The following is a 27,512-nucleotide window of genomic DNA, read 5'->3' as shown; positions in this document are numbered from 1 at the left end:
GCGGGGAGGGGCAGGAGCCGGCGTCATGCAAGGGGAAGATGCGCTGCTAGATAGTGGTGGAGGCCAGGGGGGGTAGCGCGGGATGAGAGTCACTAGAGGCAGGGAGCCCGCTGCACAGGTGCCAAAACGGGGTGTGGGTGGCACAGGGGCTTGTGTAACTGCTGGATGGTCCAGCTCAACACCCCATTCCCCGGGTGTGGTGCTAAAGGCAGCCCAGTGACTAGATACAGCCACTCTTCTCGAGCTGATACAATGCATTGCCCTGGCAAAGGAGATATTCTTCAGTGGAAAAAAAAGGTACACATCCACCCTCCTAAAAAATTTCATATGTGGTTGTTGGTGGTTAAAATAATTGAGAGTTTGTGTAGGTGTCAAATGTCTGCAGTGAGTCTCAGAGCAGCTCCCAGATGTGTCCTAGTTGCTGTTCTGTGAGCCTGAATGGTGCTTCATTTTCTGTTTCGCTCCATTTATTTATTTATTTAAACGTTATGGTTTTATGGCTTATTCTTAGCACACCATCATTTATCTTGATTAACATTGTGCAGATGAATGTTATTTAATGTATTATTTAATATTAAATACTCAGCTCTCTAAGTGGTACTTTTCAGCAGTAGATCTCACAGCACTTTTACAAAGTCTCAGGGCCCAATCTGGTAGGTAGATTGCATGTAAGAGGAGGGGGATCATTCACCTGGAGGATCCCACCAGGCTTTAGGCAGGAGCTGGGCCTCAGGACTAAGGTGGCTTTGCGTATGCTCACCAGCATAAAGTTAGGTACCCAGGGAATTTAGGCATTTCTACAGGGTTAGGGGGAAGCTCGGTGGGGGTTTTGAGGATCTCAGTTTTTGATTTGGGCACATAAAGTAGCAAACAGGCACCTAAATCCCTTTGTGGATCTAGCTTCTAAAATTATTTTCAGAAGCATTTGAGCAGGTTAGGTGCCTAAGTCCCATTGAAATTAATGGGTTAGGTATCTAGCCTTCTTAAGCGCTTTTGAAAATTCCACTAGGCACCTGTCTGCATTTTTAGACATTTAAATACCTCTGGAAGTCTGGCCCTTTGTTCCTAGCTGTATGATCTTGCATATGGCTGTATTAAAAACATTTTGTTTGAATGGGCACAGCTTACCAAACAATATAGATCACTCTGTATGACTGCCCTGTCGTCATTTACCTCTCTTCCAATCTTTGTATGCAAATTTTATCAGCAGTGATTTTGTATTTACTTTCAAGTGATAGATAAAAATATTGAATAGCATCAGGCCTAGTACTCATCCCTATGGAACCTCACTAGAAAACACTCCCACTAGACTACCAAGTCATTCTCACTCTCTCTCTCTGGCTGAATGCATTTTTGATTGTTTATACACAGTGGAACAGCTTTAACCGGAGATACAAAGACCTAAATCAAAATATCCCATAGCCCAGTAGTTAGGGCATTCATCTTAGAGACAGGAAACTCATGTTCAAATTCCTTCTCAGATGGTGGATCTCTTGCATCCCAGGTGAATTCTATAACTGCTGAGCTAAAGGATATTTCTATCTCCTTCCACATTTTATGTACTGTTAGGTATGCACCACCACTGTTGTTTCAAGAGACCACTTAGATATTTGACTCCAGGAGGGGTTTCCTAACTGTGAATCTCAAGAAGCAATAGGACACCTAACTCCCTAAGAGGGGGAGGGTTAGGCCACACCCCTCTCCTCACCATCTGCTACTGGCTAGTTTAGGCAGCTCTCTACCTAATCTGCTGGGTTTTGTGGATCCCATTCTCAGGTGCCTATCTCTTCAAATCCATTCCGTAGGGAGCCCAGGCACCTACCTGCGGGTTTGTTGATTCCCCTGTGTGTTTAGGCACCTAAAATGTAGGTGCTGCAATGCTTACTATTACACAGCCTAACTCCTTTTGTGGATTTGGACCTGAATGCTTCATAATTTTTAATGTATTTATGCTCACTACACCCCGGTGAGGTAGGGAAGTCCTATTAGCCCCATTTTATAGCTAGGAAACTGAGGTAAAGAGAAACTATGGAACTTGCCTAAAATCACAGAAAATCTGTAGCAAAGCAAAGGTCTGGCATAGCAAAGAGGAGCTACTTACATTTGGTCTACACTCAAACACTGAGTGTACACCACACAAACCACAACAGGTTTGCAAATTTTATCACCATTTCACCCTTGTCCTGAGGATTTCTTCTAAGATACTGCCTTAACTTACCCCTCACTATGCCCAGAGACCACTATAATGTATGCCACAGGAGTGTTGTCAATCCTCATGGCCAGAGGACCCTCTAATGCACCTCTGCTGACACAACCCAGAACTTGGTGCTGAAATAAGGCATAAACCATCAAGGTACGCATGGTCCTCTTGTCACATCACAGTGATAGATCTGCCAACCTGCTCTCACTAATCCTTCCATCATTCAATACAACTACACTCAACATAGTGAATGCAGCTGGAGTGCATGCAGATAAATTCTGAATTTCAAATCTGTGGAACACAACACACCACAAACTAAGGCAGTCTTGGTTTTCTCTGGTCTACTTATTATAGCAATGCTGTTACTAAACCACTCCCACTGGCTCTTGCCAGCCCCAGGGAACAGAGGTTAAAATTTAATTCAGAATTAATGTCACAAGGATTAAGGAATGTGAAAGGCGAGAGGCAGCAGATTCTGTCAGATTGTGCTAGTCCTATATCTACGAAGAAGGGGATGCATTTTTATGGGGATACAAAAAACAAACAAACCAACACACACACAAAAACCCCAACACTACAGTGTCAGTTAGTAGCAAATCCTGATCGAATGTACTTTCTGACTCTATTCTGCTACAGACACCTCCGGCTCTTGTCAGGGACCAGCAGAAAATTACCAGACCATGTCCTGCATCTGGGCAGCAGCACAATGCAAAGTCCAGGCCCACTTCTGCTCCAGCTATGGCCCTGTCCTACATTCATAGGGCCTGGCAGAATGGTCTCTGCAGTATCATCTAGTCCAGTCTAATGGTAGGAGTCCTGCCACTTCCTCCTGTCAGGGAGATTCCCCAGTGCCCTCCCTACATGCTCCCTCTCTCACTCCTCTTGTCTTTTATTGCCCTAGATACCCCTGCTGGGTGCTCCAACCTCATTACCATAATGGCTGACTGTTTGCAAAAGAGGGAGGAGATCCTTTTGTTGGCTTGAGATACCTGGAGAGCGTATTGCAGCAGGAGTAACAGCAGCTTCTTCCTGCCTACCCACAGGGATTTCTTTACCATCATGGGTGCTGGCAATGTGCTCTGGCAGGAATGAGGACGGACTAAGGCACATATTTAACCTGTGAAAGATACACTTCCCTTCCTCTGGAGCATCTATATAGAAGCTTTAAAATAGACTTAATGGATTTCCCTACTGACTGGCTTGCAGGTGGGTATGGTTTGGAAGAAGCTGGGAATGAGAGACAAAGTGTGTTTTGGGGGGGCTTAGTGCAATCTGCCCCACTCCCCAGTTCTAGTAGAGGCAGGCGCTGGTGTCTGAAGGTTTTTCCTGTCAAAAAAATCTAACAGACTTTAATACAACGTCCATCACTCATTGAGATGCTCCCTATGCTACATATTTTGGTTTCCCCTCTTCATCCCATAGGCTGAGGATGATGGATAGCATTCCACCTCCTCAGAACAAAACTTTAGTGTCATAGGGAGATGGCTACAGGTCCTGTTGCCCGTGGGCACGAATTCTCAGGACAGAGCTCCGGAGGGTGGGGGGGAGAAGGGCTCCTAAGAGCTTAGTAGGAGCCAATAGGATCACTACATCTCCTACAGGCAGTTGGGCAGAGAAGACACTACTTTCCAAGTGCCGTTAACGGCGGCACCTGGCGACGCAGATGGTAGGTTCCAGTCTCTATAGGAAAGGCTGGGGTAGCCTAAGGCCCGCCTCCGGGGCCATGGGTGCACCAATCAGCAGGCGGAGTGCTGAATTATGCGGTCTGTGATTGGATGATTCTATTGTGACGCACACTCCTTCCCCCGGAACGGGCAGAGAGTGCGAAGTGGCTGCGGGGTTAGTTATTGGGGCTGTTCCCGCCAGTGAGAGCGGCGAGGGGCGGGCCCATCTGCGGGTGGGAGGTACCGGGGGAGTGGGCTCATGCGGCGGGGTGGGATGACCACTCCTGAGGGCGCGGCCCGTTGCGGGCGGTAGCGTAGGCGGGGACTGGGCGCTGCGGGCGGGTGCGGGCATGGGCATGGGCATGGGCGAGGAAGCTTTGGAAGGGGATCCACCTGTCAGCTCTGAGGCGGAGGCCCAGCTGTGCCCGGGGTGCGGGATCTTGGTGGAACAGGAACCCTAGGGAGCGTCCATAGGCACCTCCCTGTGCTCTGCCTGCGAGGGACTTCCTGTAGGGTCTCCCTTGCAGGACTGGGGGGGGGGGGGAGATTACCTATACTTCAGGGACTGGCACCCAATGTTTTCCTGCCACATGCTAGTGCTCCAGGGCTTAACATCCCATGAAAAGGGATCACTGTAATCATTGCACAGCTTGATACATCTCTCCAGCAGGAAAATCTTCCTGCCATGCAGTCAGAAGTTTACTTAATTCCTACCAGTTACGGCTACTTCCACCTGGTGGTACTACTTTATATAATCCCACCCCCGCCCCCCTTTAGGTTTACACCTTTCACAGAGTTGGTTGTGTTTCTCACCTCTTCCCTGCCCTTGTTCAGGCACGTTATGCATCATTTTTAAAACGTTTTCAGCATAATTGTTCATATAATTTTAATGGGAACTTCCTTACTTGCAGAACATAAAGAGCACACTTAAAGTCCTACATAAACTCTTCAGCCATAACACAGTAAAAATCATACATGTGCTGCTTGTTTGCAAATGAAATTGTTTAGAATTCAACTTACTTTTACCCTATATTTAAGTACCAGTGATGTGCTCAACATACAGTCCTTCTCCTGAAGAGCTAGTCAACTAAAGTGTGGGGAATCACGCTTTATTCTCTTTTAAAATTTTAATTAAACATTTTTAAAAGTCTATACTGATTTTCTGGCTATAGAAACAATTACAAGTAGACTAGTGATGAAATATGATTTGACATGCATACTTGACTCTTCTTTCCCTCTCATTCTGCTTAATTGTGAATTGCCTATTGCGTTCTGTAATTTTTAACTTTATCTAGGTGTCAGCTTCAGTTTAATTTAAACTAGGATGGTAATTAAGACTAATATTTTATTCTTGTTTATGTACAGTTTTGGGACCCTTTAAAGACAACATTTCTTATCATTCTAGTTTCAGCTGGAATGTAACCTTATCTATCAGGGACTCAAGTAATCAGTTTCTGGACTGAAGGTAAAGGCTGCCAGTCACTTAATCAGCTGTTGCAGTTCCCAGCTCTGTCAAACTGAAGTGTTTCCAGCTGTGGTGATTATTCAAAGAGTTTTTTTATATTAAAAAAATAAGTAGGGGAATTATGGTAGGGATTAGATTAATGACTCAGAAGAGAGTCCCCTTACCTTCCGTAATGTCTGTGCATGAGCAGAACCTGAGGTACCTTCCCTGCATGTGCCAGCTATGTCACTTTGATGTTCCTTTGAAACACTGGCATATCAGAGGAAAGCTACTGCTTTCCATTGCAAACAACATGGGAGTTAAATTGTGCTGGATTAAAATGGGTTAGAGTCAGAAGAATTACTATAAACATGTTGTGTGGTCAGGGTGGTTAAAAAAAATCCATTTTAAAATGGATTTTTTGTTCAAAAGTTGGATTTTATTTAAGTTACAGGTTTGTTTTTAAAAATAAATTTAAATACAATTAAATTTGAAATTGACAGCCTGTGTTAAGGCCTATGCTTACTACAGTCTATTAAATAATATTAAGCAGTATATATCTGCTGCCAAGTTTTAAAGAAAGTTAAACCACTGAACTGGTAGAAGTCACCAGCTAAGCATCTGGAACAAGATCTTGTTGAAGTGCTAAACTAGCTTCTGACAGCAGTAGCCTCTTCTGCAGGTACAGAGAGAGTATTTTCTTCACTTAAGTAGTTCTGGTCAATGACTAGTTCATTCAAAGTTAAGAAATCAAATGGGAGTTGGAGGGGAAAAAAGGCAAGAAAGTTTGTTTTCCTCTGAAAAAGACTAGGTGTGAAGATGAGATCTACTAGGTCTAAAATCTTGAACAATCACTTAAATTCACAACAGAGATATTTCCTTTGTTTAATAAATCAGTTTTAAGTGCAAGATATATTTTTGTATCCAGGACCTTTAAGGTAGTTTTATTTAGTAAGAAAATTGTTTGTGTATTTAACAGAATTTGCCTTTACATCCAAAGAGAGCTTGACGGGGGAAAAAAAGTCACAAGTAAAAAAAAGTGTGTATATATACACATTTTCTAACAATGTAAAAATTAAGAATCTGAATAACAGTTATATAATTGCTTGTGTGTATATATATATATATATATATACACACAAGCAATTAATCTTATAATCTTCCTGCTTAGCAAAAAAAATAAAATAAAAAGCACCACATTTAGTGTAAAGACTGTATTTAGTTGCAAATCAATATTCTTTGTTACCAATCAATGAGAATCAACCTCTCTTTCAAAAAAATAACAAAGGTACAAATGAAAAGAAAATTAATCATGGTTTTCTGCTTGGTGAATTAGAGTCATAATTAAAAATCAGCAATTTAAATTATTTTGATTTAAATCAATCCACTGTGTGTGGTTCTGTATTCTCTTAAAATTACTTCAATTACAGATTTCTTCAGTTCACATGTCAAAAAGTTACTTTTTCTAACTGCCAATGCTACAGACTCAATGTGGGAGAAAACAGAACAAAAACCCACAGCTTGTTTTTAAATCTTGTATATAATCACCAGTAACAGTTTCCACAATTAATTAATTCCACAATTAGCTGACAATTTTCCTGCTGTCTGAGACAAAATAAAATGGTTTGCTTATTCATAGTTATAGTAGCTTTCTAGTGCCTACTGTAGTCAGTTTCCTTTTATTAGTAAAGTAAATTGAGTATGACTTAAAAGCAGGGAACAGATGCCTTGAATAAGGCCCATCTCTGCATAATCACGTTGAGGTTTTCAAACGCACTAACTCTGGCCTAACTCTGCTTCCACTGTAATCAATGGCAAAACTGGTTGACTTTGGTAGGAGCAGGGTTAGGCCAGAATTAGTGCTTTTGAAAAAAAAAAAAAAAATTTAAACCTTAACTCTGATTGGCATCTCTTGTAAGTTTGAACTTCATTGTGTTTCTTAATTTATTTTTTGTATGTCTGCACTTGAAACTGTGAACAGTCCTCCTGTTACAGGTGGAAAAAGGAAAGTTGGTAGGTAGGTAAAGACCAATACAGAGGGCCACATTGTGCCCTGATGATCCACAAGTGACTGGGGACTTTTCTGCACATGAGTCTTCCCCTATTTATCAGCATCTTCTATGGTACCTTCCCTTTGGAAACTTTGGAGAGCCCTGGAGGATTGTGGATCCATTTATGGGATAGCAGGATGTTAGGCTGGCTCCTCTATTCCAAGCCTGCAGAGTAATACAATATAAGCAGTTTGGGAGATCTGCACAGAAACTAGTATAGTTGTAAAACCTGCCCTCCCTCCATCAATGTAAGATGTCAAAGAAAATTTCATGAGGAAACTCTCATGAAGTCTTTTGGCTACTATATAGGTTTGAGATTTGGACCAATATTTTTAAGGGTGGTCAAACAAGCATTCTACAGAGAAATCATACACATCAGATTCCCACACTCTAGTCTGTTTCCAAGTTTGGAACTCCAATTCTCAGAGTTTTGACACTCGGAGGCATTTGCAGTTGGGAAAGAATATCTCCCCTTCATTCCTTTCCAACTGTCACAACCTCAACTCCATCTAGAACATCTTCAGTCAGTTCCTTTCTGAGTGGTTAGTGAAGGTGCTCCCTGCAGGAGATGCTTACTTGATTGCTATCGCTGTTCCAGCTCTTTCTAGGATGCATCCTTCCTTTAGGAAGCTCCATCATATCCATCTTTAGTTATGCAAAGTACTTCACCTCTCCGCTTCAGTTTCCCCTTCTTTAAAATGAGGACAATTACATGGAGCCTTTTGTTTCAGATTTTAGTGGCAACCGCTTTTGAAGCCTTTTTTCCACTTCTGAGATAAGTCTAGGATTTGAAGCAGCTATTCCAAAGTTTGTCGGCCTTTGGAAGTTTGGAACAATTGTCTCCTACAAGCGTTCTACCTGTGGTGGTTTAGGATAGTGACCATGTCCTGAGCAAACTTGTTGGTGTCAGGACTGAGAACAATTGCCTTGCCCAAGTGGTTGTTGGGTTAGGCTTGCATTGCTAGGCTTTTAACATTTGTTCTCTTTTCAGGGGTTCATCTGTGTGGAAAGAGTCCCTCAGTCTGTGCCTCACCACATAGCACTTGAGTAGCCCCAGGCAATTCTGATGGTAGATGACTAGCCCTTGGGCAGTGGTTTTCAGACTGCAGGTTGTTACTCAGTACTGGGTCACAGAATGTAAAGCACTGGGCATTAAACGTCCTATCAGTGGTGCTGCTCGGCTAAGGCAGGCTAGTCCCTACCTGTTCTCACACCGCGCTGTGCCCCAGAAGCAGCCAGCAGCAGGTCTAGCTCCTAAGCGGGGGGGGTCACGGGGCTCCGTGCGCTGCCCTGCCCCGAGCACTGTCTCCGCACTCCCATTGGCCAGGAACTATTGCTTCCAGGGCACAGTGCGGTCTGCGGTGCCAGATCAGGCAGAAAACCTGCCTTTGTACCCCTGCTGCACCACTGACCGGGAGCTGCCAGAGGTAAGCCCACGCCCCATCCACATGCCCCAATCCCCTTCCCCAGCCCTGAGCCCCACCCCAACCCAGTGCCCCTTCCGACATCCCAAACCCATCATCCTCAGCCCCACCCCAGAACCTGCATCCCCAGCCCAGAGCCCTGATCCCCTCCTGCACCCCAACCCCCCACCCCATTACTGAGCCCCCCCCAAACCTGGAACCCCCTCCTGCATCCCAAACCCCTCATCCCCAGCCCCACCCCAGATCCTGCATCCCCAGCCCCCTGCCCCAGTCCTGAGCCCCACCCCAAACCCCTCATCCCCAGCCCCACCCCAGAGCCTGCATCCCCAGCACAGAACCAAACTTGTAATCTCATTTAAAAAACCAAAACTATAAACACAAACCACCAAGCTAGCTTGACAAAATCTATTTTCCATAAACCTATATTGATTGGTATTAGTTATATAACCCTCTTAATTCTTGATCAATCAAGTTCTTTACCAGCTCCATTATCTTGGCTGGGATTGATGTCAAACTGACAAGTTTATACTTATCCAGGCCATCCTGTTTACCTTTTAACTATTGAGATATCAGCAGCTCTCTTCCAGTCTTCTAGAACTTCCCCAGTACTCCAATGCTTATTGGGGGGAAAAACAAAACCAAACCAACATTAATTGTCCAGTGAGTTCATCATCTGACTCTTTTAATACTCTTGGATGCAAGTTATCCAGACCTACTGATTTAAAAGTGTCTAACTTAAGTAGCTGCTGTTTAACATCCTCCTGAGATACTAGTGGAATGGAAATAGTGTTCTTATGATATGACTGTGTCGTATTTCCACCACCAATAGAGAACAGAAATACTTATTGAACACATCTGCATTATTATTGATCATTTTATTTTTTCTATCTATATTATTAGGATTCCTTTTGTTCCATGTATTAAACGCCTTATTGTCCTTAACTCTGCTGGCCATAGACTACTCCTTGTGTCCCTTTGCTTCCCTTATCAATTTTCTGTAAGTCCTAGTTTCTTATTAACATTAACACCCATTTTAGTCCATTTATGTTATGTTATTTTTTAGAGGGGAAGTAAAGGCAGCTATAAACCAGGTTGTTTTTTTAAACCATCACAGCCTTCTTCTTTGACTGTGGGGTTTATAGCTTTTGGGACATCTAGTAAAGTGTGCTTAAACAATTCCCAGTCATATTTTTCTGATTAAATTATTCTGGCAGATAATTGTTTTCAGCTTTGTGAAATTGGCTCTTTTAAAGCACCAAAATTTTTTTTTATTTATTATATATATCACATTGTTCTGGACTTTATTGTGTTTGCACAATAAATATGATCAAGTCATGATCACTTGTGCCTAAGTTACCATTAATTTTTAGCTCTGATTCTTTATCTGTCAAGACGAGATCTAATATTGAATATCCCCTGTGTTGGATGCAATACTTTTTGAGTTGATGTAATATTTAGAAATTCCAAGCATGTGTTAGTACTGGCACAATTAGACCTCCAGCATGCGTCACTCAAACTGGAGTCCCCCATGATCAAACAGCTTTTTCCCCCCTACACATTATAGTTCACCACTTTACACACCTACTTGTCACTCGTTTCCTACGGTGATTTGGTGGTCTGTAGCAGACACCAGCTAATACACCATCTAGTGCTTTATTGATTAGCACATTGATCCATAAGTATTCCTGGAAACAACTCCAGTTCTGGCCAGAGTTAAGGCATATTCTTCTATGTGTGGCAGAACCTGTATCAACCATTGTGCTCTTTTATCCACTTGGATGCGGAGTTTTTGTTGCACAAAGGATATATGTGGTATTCCTGTGTGGTATTCTTCCAGTAGAAGGCAGCTGTGACTCTGCCACTTATCAGATTGAGAGGTTTTCTAGGAAGCTGCTCAGGTTGCTGGGTAAGTCTACACTAATAGAGGATATATTCCTGTAACTTGAGATAGGATGTCTCTGTGTAAATATCTGCCAAAGTCTCTAATAGAAGAGGTCAGAACAAACTGAATGAAAATAATCCATAAAATCCAGTCAAGTAGGGTTTCTTTTTTTGTGGACACTTGGATCAATCTGCGATTCTGTTACAGAGGTTGGTTTACAAATGGGGCATCTTCCTGCATCAGAAGGTGAGAGTTTCTTTTCCACAGGCAGATTTCTGGCAGTTTCAGGGGGAGGTTTCTTGCCCCTTTAATTTCTAACACAGTTGCCATGTTTTATGTAAACCCACTTTTATACTCTGCTGAATATGTGTCACCTCTCTGTGGATTCCTTATAGATCTGGTCTATTTTAGAGAGTACTAAGGGTACTAAGAAGTGTCTTAGAGCCATCTTAGACCCCTTACTTCTGGCTGCAAGTTTTGTGTTGCACCTCGAAAAGAGGTAGCACAGAATCTCAGCTGTAATGGTTTTAGCTGGCTATACTAGAGTTTATTAAAAATAAAAAAATAAAAAAAACAAACCTGTTCACAGAATGGGCAAATGACATAAAGGACTTGAAAAACTTTCATATTCCTCACACTTTTTTGAGAGCCTCTCTTCTCTCTCCTACTTTGCTAGACAGAAGTAAAAGTGGGGTAATGATGGTAAATGTAACCAAAGGTAATCTTTTCAAAAATATTGTACAATTTCATTTTTCTGTTTTGCTTTGTCACAGACCAAAATGGGTGATGTTGAAAAAGGCAAGAAGCTCTTTGTTCAGAAATGCTCTCAGTGCCACACAGTTGAAAAAGGGGGGCCGCACAAGACTGGACCAAATCTTTGGGGTCTATTTGGTCGCAAAACAGGACAAGCAGCAGGATTCTCTTACTCTCATTCAAACAAGAACAAAGGTAAAAACAAAAAGTCGACATGGGATGGGGTACAGGACTGGAAGCATAAAGAAGAAAAATTAATTCCATTCTTGCTATATCTTAAAAATCTTTACAAAACTACCCTCATAGCTGTTAAATGACAGTATTGCAAGATGAACCTGAGCCACATCTTCAGAAGCAAAGTGCTTTTTAACTGAAATTTTAGTATCCTTTTCCAGCACATCTCAGTTTTTTTATATCTGGCTATTTACATCCTTTCCAGGATTTTACATTAAAATCTGCCCTCTGACAGTGCCTATTTCTTGGAGTGATGCTGGTCCTTTAGTCTGATCTTGCTTCAGTTGGTCACTGCTCTCTACTGGCATTGCATTGGTGTATAGTCTCTTCACTTATTGGCACTGGACTAATTTTAGCCCTCTGATTATTATATGCTGACATGTCCATGTGTACTGTTTTAATACAGATGATCTTGAAAGTAAAGAGGTGTTTAAAAGTACTGTTACATAAATGAACACCATTGTATCTAATTTGGGTCAAGGTACTAATTGCAAATATTATTCTTAGTTTAAGTTCTCTGAGTCTTCAGTTTTACTGGGATCCCACCGGGGGAGGGATTCAGTCTTATACTGGGATCTTATTTATAGAGATCCATTCCTACAAAGAAATCATGTATTTCAGTGTTAGTGTCTGTTTTGAAAGTGCTCATGTGAGCTAATAGTGCAAGTGATTACTACAATAAAGTACATGTGGACATCCTGATGATGGCTTACGACTAGGACGTAATACATCAACCATATTAGTTAATTTATCTCCTGAACACAGAGGTCAGACATAAGTGGTGCTGCTATTACTGCCTTCAGTACTGTTGACCATAATCTGTCATTGATATGCCCATGAGAATTAAAGGTGGAAGCTAACACTGAAGCTGTTTCATCTTGTAAGTGGTTCTATTCCCTGCTCTAGCACTCGTTGGCATTAGACCAAGGCACTACAGGGGTTCACCTCTAGCACCCCTGTTGATTATATCTTTAAGCCTGTTTCAGTACAACTTATCACATCTAGTCCAGACCCCGCTGAGGTAACAAAAGTCCAAAACAAGAGTTCACATAGACAAAAGGTTCTTCCACCCTGCTTAGGCTTCTCATCAGCCCAGCCTCCATGCTCACTTCCCAGCCCCTCTCATCTACCTTTAAGTCTTTCTGATACCTTCCCTGGAGCCCTTTCATGGTCTCAGAGCCTTCCTCAAGAACCTACCTTACTTCATGTAGGTCCTCCTCTAGGAGTTTTCTCAGCCCTTATGAGGCCTGGTTTCAGGCTGTCACCTGATCCCATTTAATCCTGCCTCTTCTGGTTAAAATGGAGGTAATTATGGCCCAGGAGAGCTGACTGAATAAGGCTGGCTGCCCCAGGCTTCCTGGCCTTTAAAGGGGTGAGCCACCCTGCTACACACCTGTTTTTGTTAAAGAAATTCCAGAGAGTAGCACTGAAACTGCTGTTTCTTTCTGAAGGTTCTTTATTGCCACCCTTCATGTTCAACATTTATGAACCTACTGTGGGAGGAAATATAGTGTGAGCTAGAGTGTCAGTATGCAGATAATCAGCTCTACATCTTTTTAACAGAATTACAGGTTGCTTTCCCTGTGCTCTCCCAATATTTAGGAGAGTCAGACAATAACTAAAGCTAACTGTTTACATATCTGGAGAAGATGGAAATGCTGCTGACTTGGCAGAGGGAAACGCTTTAAAGAGCTGGCAAAATTTAAAACCATTGTGTGTAATCAACAGTTTCTGTGAACACTTTTGCCAATAAATGGACAATCTCAGGATTAAAAAGAGAGCTTGCTCAACCCTAAGTAAAGATCACATTGATTTAAAACACAAATCTGAATACATTACTGGAAAGCATGGTCTCTACTGGCACTTGAATTATGAAGATATTTGTATAGATTCAAAGTAGCAAACATTATTCAAAAGTGTTCAGTTTAGCTGAACTGGCTTTAAACATTAATCTTTCCAAGATGCTAAATATAATCTGGATTATTAAAATGAGTCAAAAGTAAATACAGTTGTGTGTTTAATGTGAAATGTGTTCAAGCAATAATGAAAACTGGATTTAATTTATCATTAATTCTCATTCTTTTTTTCCTCCTTTGGAATTTAGAACATAAACTGAGTAGCTTACTTTCAGAGCTGCATACCCTAGATTTTGAGATCTTGAATATTCTTGATATACTTAGCTATCTGTGGAGTCAAGTGGTATGACATTAATAAAATGTAAGCAATTCTTCATTATTGTTTAAACTTTCCAGGTGTTGTCTGGAATGAAAATACACTGATGGAGTATTTGGAGAACCCTAAGAAATATATTCCTGGAACTAAAATGATTTTTGCTGGCATTAAAAAGAAGAATGAGAGAGCAGATGTTATTGCATATTTGAAAAAGGCAACATCTTCATGAAGTGTTCTTACAACTACTGTGATGTCAGAAAGTGTTTCAAAATTTGAATCTCTCTTTATCAGTATTCATGTTTCAGTAGTCTGTTAATATTTGTTTATTAGGTACTGGTCTTAGCAACTGAAAATATCAGTCTTTATTTGATTTTTGCTAAGCCTACTACCAAAACAAAATAAGGGTGAGCACTATGTAAACTATTTCTATGATGGTAAAGGTGGGTATGGCTCCATACAGATATTTCAAAAGAAAAATACTGTTCCCTTTTCCAAGGAGCTTCCAACTGAAGGGTCCAGTCCTGCATATACTGGTATATATCTGGAATTATACATAAATATAACTTTACATTGAAATTGATGTGACTGTTCAAGTTAGTACAGTTACTCACAGTGTAAGTGGTTGTAGCAGTGGACCCTAATACTTCTTCCTTGAAGATTTTACTTAGGCAAAATTCTCAACAAAATCAGTGGGGGCTCAGCATTTTGCAGGATTCAGCCCTAATTTAAAAGAGCAAGGGTTGACAAACAATGGAACTGAACTATGGAGAAAAAGCCAGTCAGCTTGGTATCAAGATGTTAGTATAAAAGTGAAGCTCAAGGGATTGGAACAGCTACAGTTTGATCTGTAAATAATTTCAAAACTTTAGCTCACTCCTTGTATTAGCGTTTCTTTGTGTGTTAAAAGGACAAACTGTCGACCAATCAGCAGTCTCTTCATTACAGTTATAGTTTTTTTTCACTCCATGTGTTCACTCCATGAGTCAAATATATTAAGGTATCCAGCCCCCTTACTATAAAGAAACAAATAAGGTCTGACATAGCTCAAATGATGGTAATAATAGCAGGAATACTTTCACCTTTAGTTCATACTCACAACTGTTCTGGTAGCCTATAGAAAATGTAATGGTTTAGCCTGGGAGAACAGGATTACTACATGAGCCGATACCTTACTTGGGTATTTTAGAGAATTCAACAATTATACGTGCATGGAAACTGATCTGCCTTTCTCACTTCATTAAGGCACTTCAGGCTCAGGCTGTGAGGGTCTCATTTATGCCGTACCATACCTATTCTAGGGCTATAAATCTTGCACCTTTCAAATGGCAAACCTTGAAAATGAGGTTGGAGTGGGGATTGAGGAAATTAACAGTAGAGCGTACATCTTTAATAGTGAAATCTGCATCTATTTTATATCTTTTTATTAGACAAACTGCTTAGCTGTACTGCTGAGAGTACTAAGTCTTCCCAGGGTTCTGTAAATACTGAGGTGTTAACTTACATTATCGTTAAAGGCAGTATTTTCATGTGTTTGGCCACTGATGATTTGTGCAGAATATATCCCAATAACATTAAAGATGTTAGTAAAAAGAAAACTTATAAAATATATTGAACATCTAAATTTAATTTTAAATCCTTTCATTTTTTACAATACTAGTTAAGCACTACAGTGTAACCATCATATATATATTAAGTACTACAGTGATTGATGCTAGAGAAAAACCATCTTGGTGGGTATCTCAAACTTTTCCATAGCCTCCCCATCATGATTCCCATCCCTCTTAATAATATGGAAAAGGTAGCATCATTTTAACCCCCTGGCATTATGACCCAGAGGTTGAGAATTCACATCTTAAAATTTGTAGGGTAGGTTGTCTGCAAGTTCTGGCAAGTATCACTGAAGCAGTTTAGGATCCGTTCACATTTCCAAGGTCAAAGCTTCACAATCACAAGAGCTAGACTTTTTTTTTAATGAAAGGGAGGGGAAAGGCAGATGGTTGTAACCCTCCTGAAACCTGTTTTACTCTTTCCCTCCAGCACCCAGGTTGTGACTCACAGGTTAAGAACACTTGCCTTGGACAATTAAACAAATTAAAATATACTTCAGCATGGTTGAGGTCAGCCTTAGTTGAACGAAGAAAGCACCAATACAATTCCCGTTTATTGATATAGCACCAATCAGGTATATAGGTATTGCTCATAATCCCTACATTGTTCTAGCACTTAGCAACCAAGCCTTGCAATGCTCCTTTGAGGCGGGGAAGTATTATAATCCACATTTTAAGGAAGGAGTAATTGAGGCCCCAAACAGTTAAGTGACATAGTCAAGAGTATAAGTCTGTGCACTGCTGGAACTAGAACCCAGATTTTGCTCCCATACCTGTTCTTTTAGCTACAGACAGACAATCCTTCCTCTCAGTTTACAGGTAAGAACACCTTGCATTAATTGTGTTAGACTCTACTATTAAAATAATGCAGCCACCTGTAGTTTGGAGTGACAATTTGATTAAGGGTCTGTAACTTTTCTAAGTGACACTTTAAAACTTGCCTGGAACAGCACTATGTCACTTGCCCTCCAGAAGCTGGCAGTGTTAGGACTTGATCCTGCTCCTGCTAAATACAGGGAGAATTCTGCTTTTGATGTAAAGAGAAGTATGAGTAGGCCTTCCAAGAACACTATGAGGGTCAGACTTCTACGAACTTGCTACATCTCTGACCCAATTTTTTCATCTGTAATAGAAGGTAATATTTACTCTTACTCCAAAAAAAGTGTTGTGAGATTAATGTTTGTACAACACTTTGAAGCTGCAATAATGATATAAAATGAACATGGCACACGTCAACCCTAACAGACAACAGCAGTTGTCCCACAATGCCCCATTCTGTGAGATAGTGACTGCTCTGGCCACAACTGTGGATTCCACTGCCCAGGGGTCATGGAGAACAGAAGCCATTTCCAATTTAAAACTCCATGCATGTTTTTGAAATACCTTTTCCTGACTGCCACCTTGGCAAGCACAGCTAGCAGCTCTCCCTTCTTGTGTGCAATTGCCCAACTGACCATGTTGGCTTCCGGCACTAGAGGCACTCCTTCCTGGAGTATACAGGAAGCATTGGATTTCCTGGGCCTGTGAGGAGAAGAGGCTCTACAGACCAGCTGCAGAAACAAACATCTGCAAACAGATTGCACGGGTGATGCAGACAAAGGGGTAAGAAAGGGACCAGCAGCAGTGCCACAGGAAAGCGAAGGAACTGCGGCAGGCATACCACAGAGACAGTGAGGCCAACAATAGATCTGGTGCTGAGCCACACAGACCTGTCACTTTTATAATGAGCTTCATGCCAAACTTGGCAGAGACTCCACTAGCACCCTGCAAACCACTGAGGATATCTTGGAGGAGGATGAGACCGAGACCCTTGCTGTGAACATTAAAGAGAAAGAGGTGGAGGAGGAGGAGGGAGACATGGCGGGAGGGGATAGTCCAGCCATGTCATGAGCCAGGACCTGTTTGAGACTACACCACAGTCTAGCCAGTCCCACCAGCTGAACATGAACAAGCCCAGTAAAGGGGAAGGGACCTTGGGTAAGTGTGTGCATGCATTTTTCCTTACAAACTTTCAATTTAAAGATGGTTCCCAGCTCAAGCCTAAGTTACAAGGCACAGGTACTGACTTCAAGGCTCTACTTGTACGAGAAGAGGTAGCAGTACAAACAAACAACATAGAATGCTTGGTATCTGCTTTTGTTTTCCCCTTGAGTTAGGGGTGAGCAGGCCCATGCAGAGCAGTTTGTTTATGTGCATAGGGATGTCTCTTTATCCTCCTGAGAGATCTCAATGAAATTTTCAGAGATATTCTGCAATCCTCTCCCAAAGGCTTCTAGGAATGGCTGTCTTATTTCTTCCTCAGCAACAGGATGGTTTCCCATGCCACGCTGTGATTAGTTTGCTGGCACCATTGTAGTAAACAGGCTACTGGCACAGGGGGCCAGGCAGCTTTGGGATGCTAGTAGCAGCTGTGCTTTCTGTGCCTTTGTTACCCTTAGGAGTGCGATATCAGCTAAAACCACCACTGCCTGTGGAAAATAGTGCCAGTATTCAGTGCCAGTGTACTATACACATACCTATGTATAGGGACTGAAATTTTACTGTTGCATGCAATCAAAATTCCTTCTCCCTCTCCCTTAGCAGGCCATGCTCACTAGAGCTGAGCTGGAGAGAAGTGCTCTACAGAGGTGCTCCAAAGCTGAAGTGTCAATAACAATGTCTTACTAAAAGTTTTTATGGCAAAAAGGAAAGGGAGGTTTGAAAAGTTTATATTTCCCTTTCCATTGTGTCTGTAAATCCAATAATATATCTGTCTGTTTTTATCAGCAGCTGCCACTGCAGCCTTGAGGGATGCTCTCTCCATACCCACAGAATGCCTGACTTGAGGAGGAGGAGGAGGAGAAAGAACAGGACTAGGGAGGACATGTTCAGCAAGATTCTGGAAGCCAGTGCTGGATTGGATGGCAAACAAAGGCCTGGAGGGCCAACATGGCAAACAGCATGGAGAAAAAAAGAACAGACAGGAGAAATGCCCAGGAGTCACAGCAAGAAAAGGAGAGGGAGATGCACCAGGACATAATGGGTTTCCTCAGGCAGCAGACCGAAATGCTGCAGACCCTCATTGACCTACATATCCAAAAATCCTGGACTCCCCATCCTTTTCAGTCCTTAGAGAACTCCATGGTACCACCTCGCTTCGTTCTCCCTCCCCCACATACCATGTGGCATCACAGGCAACATCCTTACCCCTATTAGTCCCCCCCTGTGGGACAGCAAGGAAAACCACAGCTTCACATACATTGACCTGTGAGAACCACGGTTGATGTATATGTAGCCACAAGGAACTACATTTGTGCACTGAAATGTTTGCTGCCTTTCCAATTTTAAAATTCTGTTCCATTAATCTGTGTTAAAAGTTTGTATTTTATTGCCTGTGGGTTTTTACACCTTTTTGCCACTTAATACATTTCTATTTTTTGAAAATAAATTATCTTTATTAGTTCATAACACATACAGTGGAGTTGCATCTTATGCAAGGGTTAGGTTCTAAAGTCAGCGAGTAAGGTGAAAATCGCATATAGTCAAAAAGATAGACAGACTGAAGAATGAAAGAATAAAAAAGGGAGAAAGATTACTTCAACGTCATTATGCGCAAACCGGAGTGCCTCAGAATGGCCAGGAGCATTGTCTACGATCAGTAATGCTTTAAAGTCAAATCCTTTCTCTTCGAGGTACCACCTGACCTCCAGAGAGAAACATTTGTGGAACCAATCCAGAAATAATGCTGCCGTCACCTAATCCTTTTTATTTGATTGCCAGAACACAGGCAGGAGATTTTTGTTGTTGCCTTTTAGGGCACAGGGATTTGCAGCCCTGTAGAGCAAGCCCGGCTTTATTAAATGCCCAGCCGCACTGCCACAAAACAACAGTTACACGGTCTTTAGCTGCTTTGAAGCCAGGGGCTTGTCTTTCTGATTTCGAAGTATAAGTGCGGTTGGGCATTTTTTCCCAGAAAAGCCCAGTCTCGTCAGCATTAAAATCTTGTTCCGGAAGATAGCCCTTTTCTTCTATGATTTTCTTTAATTGTTCGGGGTAGGCTTTTGCTGCCTCTTCATTGGCAGATGCAGCTTTACCAATAGTCTGCACGTTTTTGAGGTTGAAGCGGTTCCTAAAACTGTTAAGCCAACCTTGGCTGGCTTTGAATTCCTTCTCATCAGAAGGCTGTCCCTCTTTGGCGGGAGGTTTCAACAGTGCGTAGAGGCTGTCTGTACTACCCGTTGGACTGGCAGGCAGCGATCGATCCAGCGGGGATCGATTTATCCTATTTAGTCTACACGCGATAAATTGATCCCCCCCCCAGTGCTCTCCCATCGACTCCTGTACTCCACCGCTGCGAGAGGCGCAGGCAGAGTCGACGGGGGAGGGGCAGCAGTCAACTCACCATAGTGAAGACACCGCGGTGAGTAGATCTAAGTATGTCAACTTCAGCTCCGTTATTCACGTAGCTGAAGTTGCGTAACTTAGATTGATTCCCGCCCCCAGCCCCGCCGAGCACATATAGTTAAATTTGTGTAAGTTAAATGCGCATACGATGCGACTCACCTGTATTGCAGAATGTACAGTGGTACTCAAAGCACACAGTATTTGTAAGTGTACAGCACCACAGAACTCATAGGTTTAAGAAAACACCCATTCATATTTATAAATGTACAGAAAGCACCTCATGATTCAGAGCTTCACTATAACACAGTCATAGTTATAAATATACAGGAAGCACTACACAATACCAAACAGCACAAAGCCCAGTGAACAGTCCAGTACAGAACACTACTGTGGCTGACCATTAAAGTGCTCTTTTAAGCCTCCCTCAACTGCATAGTTCCACGCTGAGTTCTTGTAATGGCCCTTGTGTCTGTTTAAAGTCAGGCAGCCACTCCACCCTGGCGGCAGTTTCCCCCCTTTGCCTCACGGACACGATGCAGGGCACAACAGGCAGCTATAATCATTGGGATATTTTTCTCACTGATATCTGATCTAGTGAGTAAACACTGACAGTGTCCCTTCAATCTGCCAAAAGCACACTCAACTATAATTCTGCACCTGCTGAGCTGGTAGTTGAATCTTTCCTTGGTTCTGTCAAGACAGCCAGTATACAGCTTCATGAGCCAGGGGAGCAAGATGAAGGCTACGTCCCCCCAGAACACTGTTCCCATTTCAATATCGCCAATGGTAGTCCACCAGTCGGAAAGAATATATCTGCTTGCAACTTTCTGAACAGTCCTGTGTTTTTAAACCTTCATGCACCTTCCCTGACCAGCCCACACTAATATGAGTGAAGCAACCTAGTGATCCACCAAACACTTGCATAACCATAGGAAAGTACCCTTCTCTGTTGATTTACTCTGTGGCAAGGTGGGCTGATGCCAAAAATAGGGATGTGCAAGCAGGGGTGATTCGTGGGTGGGGTACAAAGGGTCAAGGGCCTCTCCGGCAGCCAGCCCACGCGGGGAGAGGGAGGGGAGAGGCCAGAGCCGGAAGGGAAGAGGTGGGGCCAGAGCCTCTCCTCTTCCAGCCACACTGCCTGGGGCGCTGCCCAGTGCAGCGTAGCCTGGGCTGACTGGGAGAGTGCCTGGCTGTGGCAGCAGCAGGCTGCCCCCCGCCCAAGCTCAGCTTCTGGGGACAGGAGCCAAATCTGAGCATGCCGGGGGGGGTGGGGGTGGGGGGTTCCAACTCGCTCAGCCACTGTCCCGGAAGCCAAGCCCTGGTGTAGGGTGACCAGACAGCAAGTGTGAAAAATCGGGATGGGAGTGGGGGGTTATAGGCACCGATAAAAGAAAATGTCCCAAATATTGGGACTGTCCCTATAAAATAGGGACATATGGTCACCCTACCCGAGTGGGAGGCAGCCCACTGCCACCACAGCCAGCATGAGCGGTGGGTGTCACAGGTAAGGGTAGGCTGTGCCTTCCCAAGCAGCCGAGTGTGGCCCCGCCCACACTCTGCACCCAGGCCAGGCCCCCTCCTGCAGTTCCCAGAGCACTCTGCCTGGCTCGCCCAGGCTGGTTGGCCTGCCTCCCGCAGGGAGTCAGGGCGGCTGGGGCTGGGGCTGTGCTGCAAAGAGGCTGGCCGTGCTGCCCAGCGCACTGGGGCTGGGAGCGCTGCCGCCCTGTGCACTGGAGCTGGCCGTGCTGCCCAGCGCACTGGGGCTGGGAGTGCTGCCGCCCAGCGCACCGGGGCTGGGGCCTTGCACCCTGGCCTCCCAGCGCTGGGGCCAAAGGCTGCGATGGGGGTGCTCTGGGCTCCTGCAGGGGAGGGAAGGCAGATGTGGAGGGGCAGGGCCTTGGGTACAAGGGGAGGGGCCGGGGACTAGCCTCCTGCAACCGCCAGGTCACTTTCCGCCCATGACAGCCAGGCACTCTCCCAGGCAGCTGCTGTGCTGCACTGGGCAGCACCCGGGTATGGCTTTGGGGTCTGACTGCCAGGAAAAGCAGCCGAACATGCCAGGTCAAGCCGGCACAGCAGGAGGACAGAGCCCTCCCCACCAGGTAACGTGGGTTTGGGAGGGGATGGGGAGAGTGTGGGGGCCCTGGACTGGGAGTGGGGTGGGGAGGAATCACGTGGGGAGGTCACATGTCCTTCCCGTTAGCTGGTGTCCCCTTTGTGTCCCTCCCACAAGTCTTGCATGCCTCACTGCAGTTTGGGAAACCCATTCCCGCAAATCCATCCACTATATCCTGCATATTGCCCAGAGTCACAACCCTCTGGAGTATTGTATGATTAATGACCTTACACACTTGCATGGGTTTTCCTACTCCAAAATGATTTCCCACTGAGCTGGAGCAATCTGGCATTGCAAGCTTCCAGAGTGAAATCTTTATTCACTTTTCCACTATCAACACAGCCCTCATTCTCGTGTCCCTGTGCTTGAGGATTGGGATGAGCTTGGCACACACATCCAGAAATATTGCCTTCCATATCCAAAAGTTGCATAGCCACTGCTTGTCATCCCAAATCTGTATTACAATACGATCCCACCTGTCAGTGTTCTTTTCTCAGGTCTAGAAACAGCATGCCACCATCTGCAGCTGCTCTGTGAATGCCACCGACGACCTTGAATTGTTTTTCATTGTGTCCCTCAGAAAACTATCACCCATTGTTGCAGTACTTTCTGTGGATCTGCAATTACAGGAGAATTGTGCATTCTGTATTTGCAACAATCATGAGAACAGTGCAGAGCTCTGCAGGCTTCCATGTTTCTGTGAGAGATGGCGGACAGTGAAAAATGGCATGAGGGTTTATGGGATTTTTTTTAAAGTGTGAAAATTATGGGCTATGGATGGCATTATAGAATGGAGAAAGTTGCATGCTGGGAACTTGATGCCTCGCTCCCAGAGAGATCTCTGGGTGAGTCATTTCTATCTCACAACACATTGCATAAATTTCCCAAAAGGCATTGCACCAAACAGCAGCGTATGTCACACTGGGATACCTTCTGGTGGTGCAGCACACTTTGCATTGACACAAGCGCTCCTGGTAAGTATGTTTAGTGCCGATGCAAGCAGCCAAGTATGCACGTGCCCAAGTGATATATAATGTATGCTGACATAACTTGCATCAACCAAACTCTGCAGTGTAAACATCATGTTAGTAAACAAAATGTTTAAATGCATGCTTAAAGAATACTTAATACATTTTAAACACAAGCTATCAGGTGGTACTCCACTGATATTCCTTCCCACAGACTCTTCCACCTCCCATCCAGTTGCTCTTACATGTATTTAAATGCAAAACATCAAGTTAACATTTACATTTCTACACTTAAGCGCATATAACACATTCCCCTCTCAGAGATTATTTCTCAATCTTAATAGTGTGTATTACCTGGATGTCTTCAGAGCTTCAGAAAAAATTCAGTACTCAGCTCCCTCCAACACTTCAGAGTCAGACAGCAAAGAAGTTTGGGATCAGTTGGTCTCCTCAGTTGCTGGTGGAAAAAAATCTGAAGCCTGTATCCAATGTGATACAGGTATTTGGATTCAGCATATAAAATATCCATTCCCTGGAGTTACACAAATGCCCAACAGAGTGAAAGCCTATCTTTTCCACATAGATCCACCTAACTCAGGTGAAGGATTGAAAATTCTTACCTGAGGTCTGGCCATGTTGCATCTTCACCTGAAACAGAAACCCAATTTAAAGAAGATAATTAGTAGCTAAGGCAAATGGAAGTTAGGAGCCTAAATACCTTTGAGAATCAGGGCCTAAATTCCAGAAGTTGTGTACCCCCTGGAGTGGCAATACTTCCCTCCCATCTCTCTTCTAGGTCCTTAAAATACACCGCAATGGACCAAACATTATCCTAATGGAGGGCTTAATAAATACAGATGGAGTAGCATGGACTCACCAGTATCCAAAGTGGTGCAGGTACTGGGTCCTAGTGTTCGATCATATTAAAGAAGTTCTGTATTAAAATCACAAATTAGTTTGATTCCCCATAGTTTAAATTCCAGGGTATTACTAATTAAGAGGTCTCTTGGTTTTTGGTACTGTTTCTCTCCCTCTACCTGTGAAACTTGCAAGCTGCTAATTGCGTTAGTACATTCTAAGACAGAGTCTGTTCTCAAAGCAATTCACAGAGAGAGACTCAAAGCAATACTCTAACAACAGAAACAGCACCCAGAGACTCCCCACCCTTTTGTTGTATTAACAATTGTGATTAAAATAGAGATAGAGGATGTATGTGGATGGATGCTTGGTGTGGATAATAACTGAATGATCAGGGAGGTACCAGCCTAAGAATCCAGTGTCCATCGGCTGAAGAAGGCGTCAAGTGGAAATAACCAGAGGACCCCCGGAGGGCAGACTGGAATCCACCCAACAGCCTCAAGAATGGAAGAACCAAAGAACAAGATAACATCTAGCAGCACGGAGCCGTCAGGAATGTGCCATCTGCTGATTGATTCAGCAACAGCATGATGAAGCAATTCCCATAGACTGGCATAGGAAGAAATTCCTATAAAAATGGACTCTAGAAAGTGAAAACTTTGGGGTCTGATTCTGCAAACCAACTTCCAGGAGCATCAGATGAGCATCTGACAAGGCCCTGCTCCCTCCTCATGTCCAGACCACCTGGCCAGTGGCTTGGCATGAGCAACTCTAAGGCTGGTAACTATGATAACAACCTTGCAGAACCTGTGTGTGTGTATGAATGAATGTGTGAATAAATATGAGATTGAATGGAATGTTATAGCTATAACTAACTGCTTACTATGATTCTTTCTGTATTCACAATAAATGTGGTATTTTGCCTTTTTCCCTTTAATAAGATCCTGCTGGTTTTTATTTTATTGGTATAACACTAGCTTCACAGCAGATGCCTTGCTCCTCATTGACCAGCCTGATCTTATTACCTTTCCCGTCTTCAGCTTGATTTGAATCTGAGAGCTGAGCCAAAAATGCATTTTCCCCAAATGTTTAAAGTTCATTCTCAGATTTCTACCCAGGGTGGGTTTCAAAATTCAAAGTTGCAAGCTCAGAGAGGTGTTAAATGGCCCATTCGTCTCAAAGACACGTTCTCAACTGAAAGAGAATATCTGATGGTGATTAATACAGTCTCAACCAATAGCTATGAGCCTAACTGGAGAAGCAATATGAAGTCAATACAGAAAAGTACATGAGTAACATACACGTTGCACTTCTTTATCTGTCATGCATTCAGTAAGATCAAGCAGAGACTGGAAAGTCACTGGAGATATCGTAACAGGTCTTTTTCTATTCTTTATCTTATTTGATGATGTACACAAAGCAAATGAGCAGAGTATTTGGGGTACGAACATACCTTACTGGTCAATGTTCAGTTCCATGCCCAACACTGCAGTGAGAGGTAAATAAATAAGTTACGGTAAATGAGTATATTAGACAATGTACCCATTTACAGTGCATTGAAAAACAAAACAGTAAGGTAAGTGAATGTGTTTCACTACACTATTGTGTATAGAAGACAAAAGAGTAAGGCGCACGATTATTTGTAATGATTTTGTCATTTGTCAGGGATACATCCTGAAATGGCATCAATAATGCAATGTTGATCTATATCCAAAATCATATCAAAACACCACTCACTGGAGAGAAAAAAACTTGACAGCAAATGAAATAGACATTTTTATGTAACATTGAAGCAAAAACCCATACTGTAAAATAAGCCATAAAAGGGATAAGTACATGAAGTGAAATTGTGAGTTGTATGTCAACTTGCAGAAGACCTCATAGTCCCACATACACACACATTACTGTTAATGTTCAATTGGCAGTGACACGAGTGCAGGCTACATCTTAACGAACGAGCAACATAATTTTCATATAGCAAACAAACCAAACAATTAACTTTGTCTCAATTTATCAATGTCTGTGGACATTCCTTGTCCTCACTCGGCAGGGGAGAGGGGACAGAGAGAGGGTTAAACATTGTGGCAGCATGGCTTACACTTCCACCAAGCGTTGTTTTGAACAGGGTCTGCTGGAGCTGTTAACTCCTGCATTCAATATAGACACATGATTTTAAATACTGTCATACAGCAATAGAAATGGGTTTCTGAGCCCACGTGAAAGAAATAACAAAATATTTGATGTTAAAATATCTGTACTGATTACGGCAGACCAAAAAGTAAACTTGTCAGAATGAAAACCAAACTGAAATGTATCGAGTTAGAATTTTTTGTTGCATGACACATGATTTTTTTCATACTCGTGAATAATTAATATCTACGTTCAGTAAAAATTACACGACATATGCCTTAGAGAGGGATTTCATATAAGATAGAATAGCATCCTCAGTGAATATTTGAGAAGTAAGTTCTACATGCAAGTGATGACATGGAAAAAAAGAGGGCAAAATACAGTCGAGAAAGGCAATCCTCACTGGAGGATCAAAGGAAACTGAAGAAAGAGTAAACTTGTGGTATGGGGGGAAATTAAAACTGTAGGAATAAAAATGGAAAATTACAAAAACAAAGTGCTATACTACAAAACACTGATAGGTGATCAGCTGGGTCAATTAAGATGAGTCCAATTCCAGCAATCAAAAGAGAAGACAAATTTGTGAAATGCTACAAAGCTATATACAGACATGTTACTCCTATGAAAAAGGACAAGGAATTCTTCGAAACATCAAACACATGTATGAAGATTATGAACTTTTTGTGATGGTGTGTATGTGTGTAAGTAAAATATTATTACACCGAACAAAGTCTCCTGGAGCACATATCCTCAAAAAGCTTAGGCTTCATGGCTCAGGGCTCTAGGCATTGGGCTACATTCAGGGTAACTGGACCTGTATTTCCCCTCAGTGGCCCAGACGTCCCGTCAGTTTGCTGGATCAGGAAGAAAGCTATGAGCCTGTTTAAAACCAAGCCATTTATTCAAAATCCTTTCTCTGTCTGTTGGGCTCTGGCAAATCCAGTCTGAACTAGTATTTGTGTACCTCTCCCTAGAGGTGGCTTCACAGAGCTGATAGCTAGAGGAATTACATTAGCAAACCCCTCGTCTTAGAGGCATTGCACGCAATGCACACACACACATGCACACAATTTCATTTTTAATACAACTGTCCCCCAAAGGTACTAAACCTAATTCAGTAAGATTTAATTTAGTTCCATAAGGTTTGCCCAGAATCCTACAGGACATTGTCAGTCTGTCACAGGCTACACTGTGCCCTTAACACCACAGCCACGGGGAGAGGGTGCTGACATGGACCTTCCTGGAAGAATACAAGCCCCTCTGCCACCCATAAACCCTACTTTGGCAACCACGGCAGATAACTTCTTTTATCCCCTCGCCCCTCCCAAAGTTTCCCTTCCCCTGCCATTATCCGCAGCCCATCTCCCACTTACACTTGTCCCCCGTGTTGTGTATCTGCCTCTCCCTTCGCCCTCCCTCCATCCCTTTTACCTTCCTGTGAACATAGTTTGGCCTTCGGCACAATTTCTGCCCCCACCACCCCTCCAATTCGACCCCTCTCGCTGCCCCCCTTTTGAACAAGAAGCATAAGGGCAGCGGCTTCAGAAGATGGTCTGTCTGAGCATGGTCGGTGACAGGACCGCAGCTAATCCTGCGCAGCACCCCCTGCCCGGGCCCTGGGCTGCG

General features: G+C 43.1%; 1 protein-coding gene across 1 annotated transcript; it reads left to right on the top strand.

Moving 5' to 3' along the window:
• Window positions 1-4: 4 nt before the first annotated feature.
• Window positions 5-18,821, top strand: LOC102936040 (cytochrome c iso-1/iso-2). The gene is made up of 5 exons (XM_037912163.2): window positions 5-297; window positions 3,102-3,406; window positions 11,439-11,613; window positions 13,905-17,408; window positions 18,198-18,821. Exons 3-4 carry the CDS (start codon window positions 11,445-11,447, stop codon window positions 14,051-14,053), a joined length of 318 nt encoding a protein of 105 aa, XP_037768091.1. The 5' UTR covers window positions 5-297; window positions 3,102-3,406; window positions 11,439-11,444; the 3' UTR covers window positions 14,054-17,408; window positions 18,198-18,821.
• The last annotated feature ends 8,691 nt before the right edge of the window (window positions 18,822-27,512 follow it).

The sequence above is a fragment of the Chelonia mydas genome, chromosome 11, assembly GCF_015237465.2.
Source record: "Chelonia mydas isolate rCheMyd1 chromosome 11, rCheMyd1.pri.v2, whole genome shotgun sequence".
NCBI lineage: Eukaryota > Metazoa > Chordata > Testudines > Cheloniidae > Chelonia > Chelonia mydas.
This window is presented reverse-complemented; position numbering and strand designations above follow the sequence as displayed.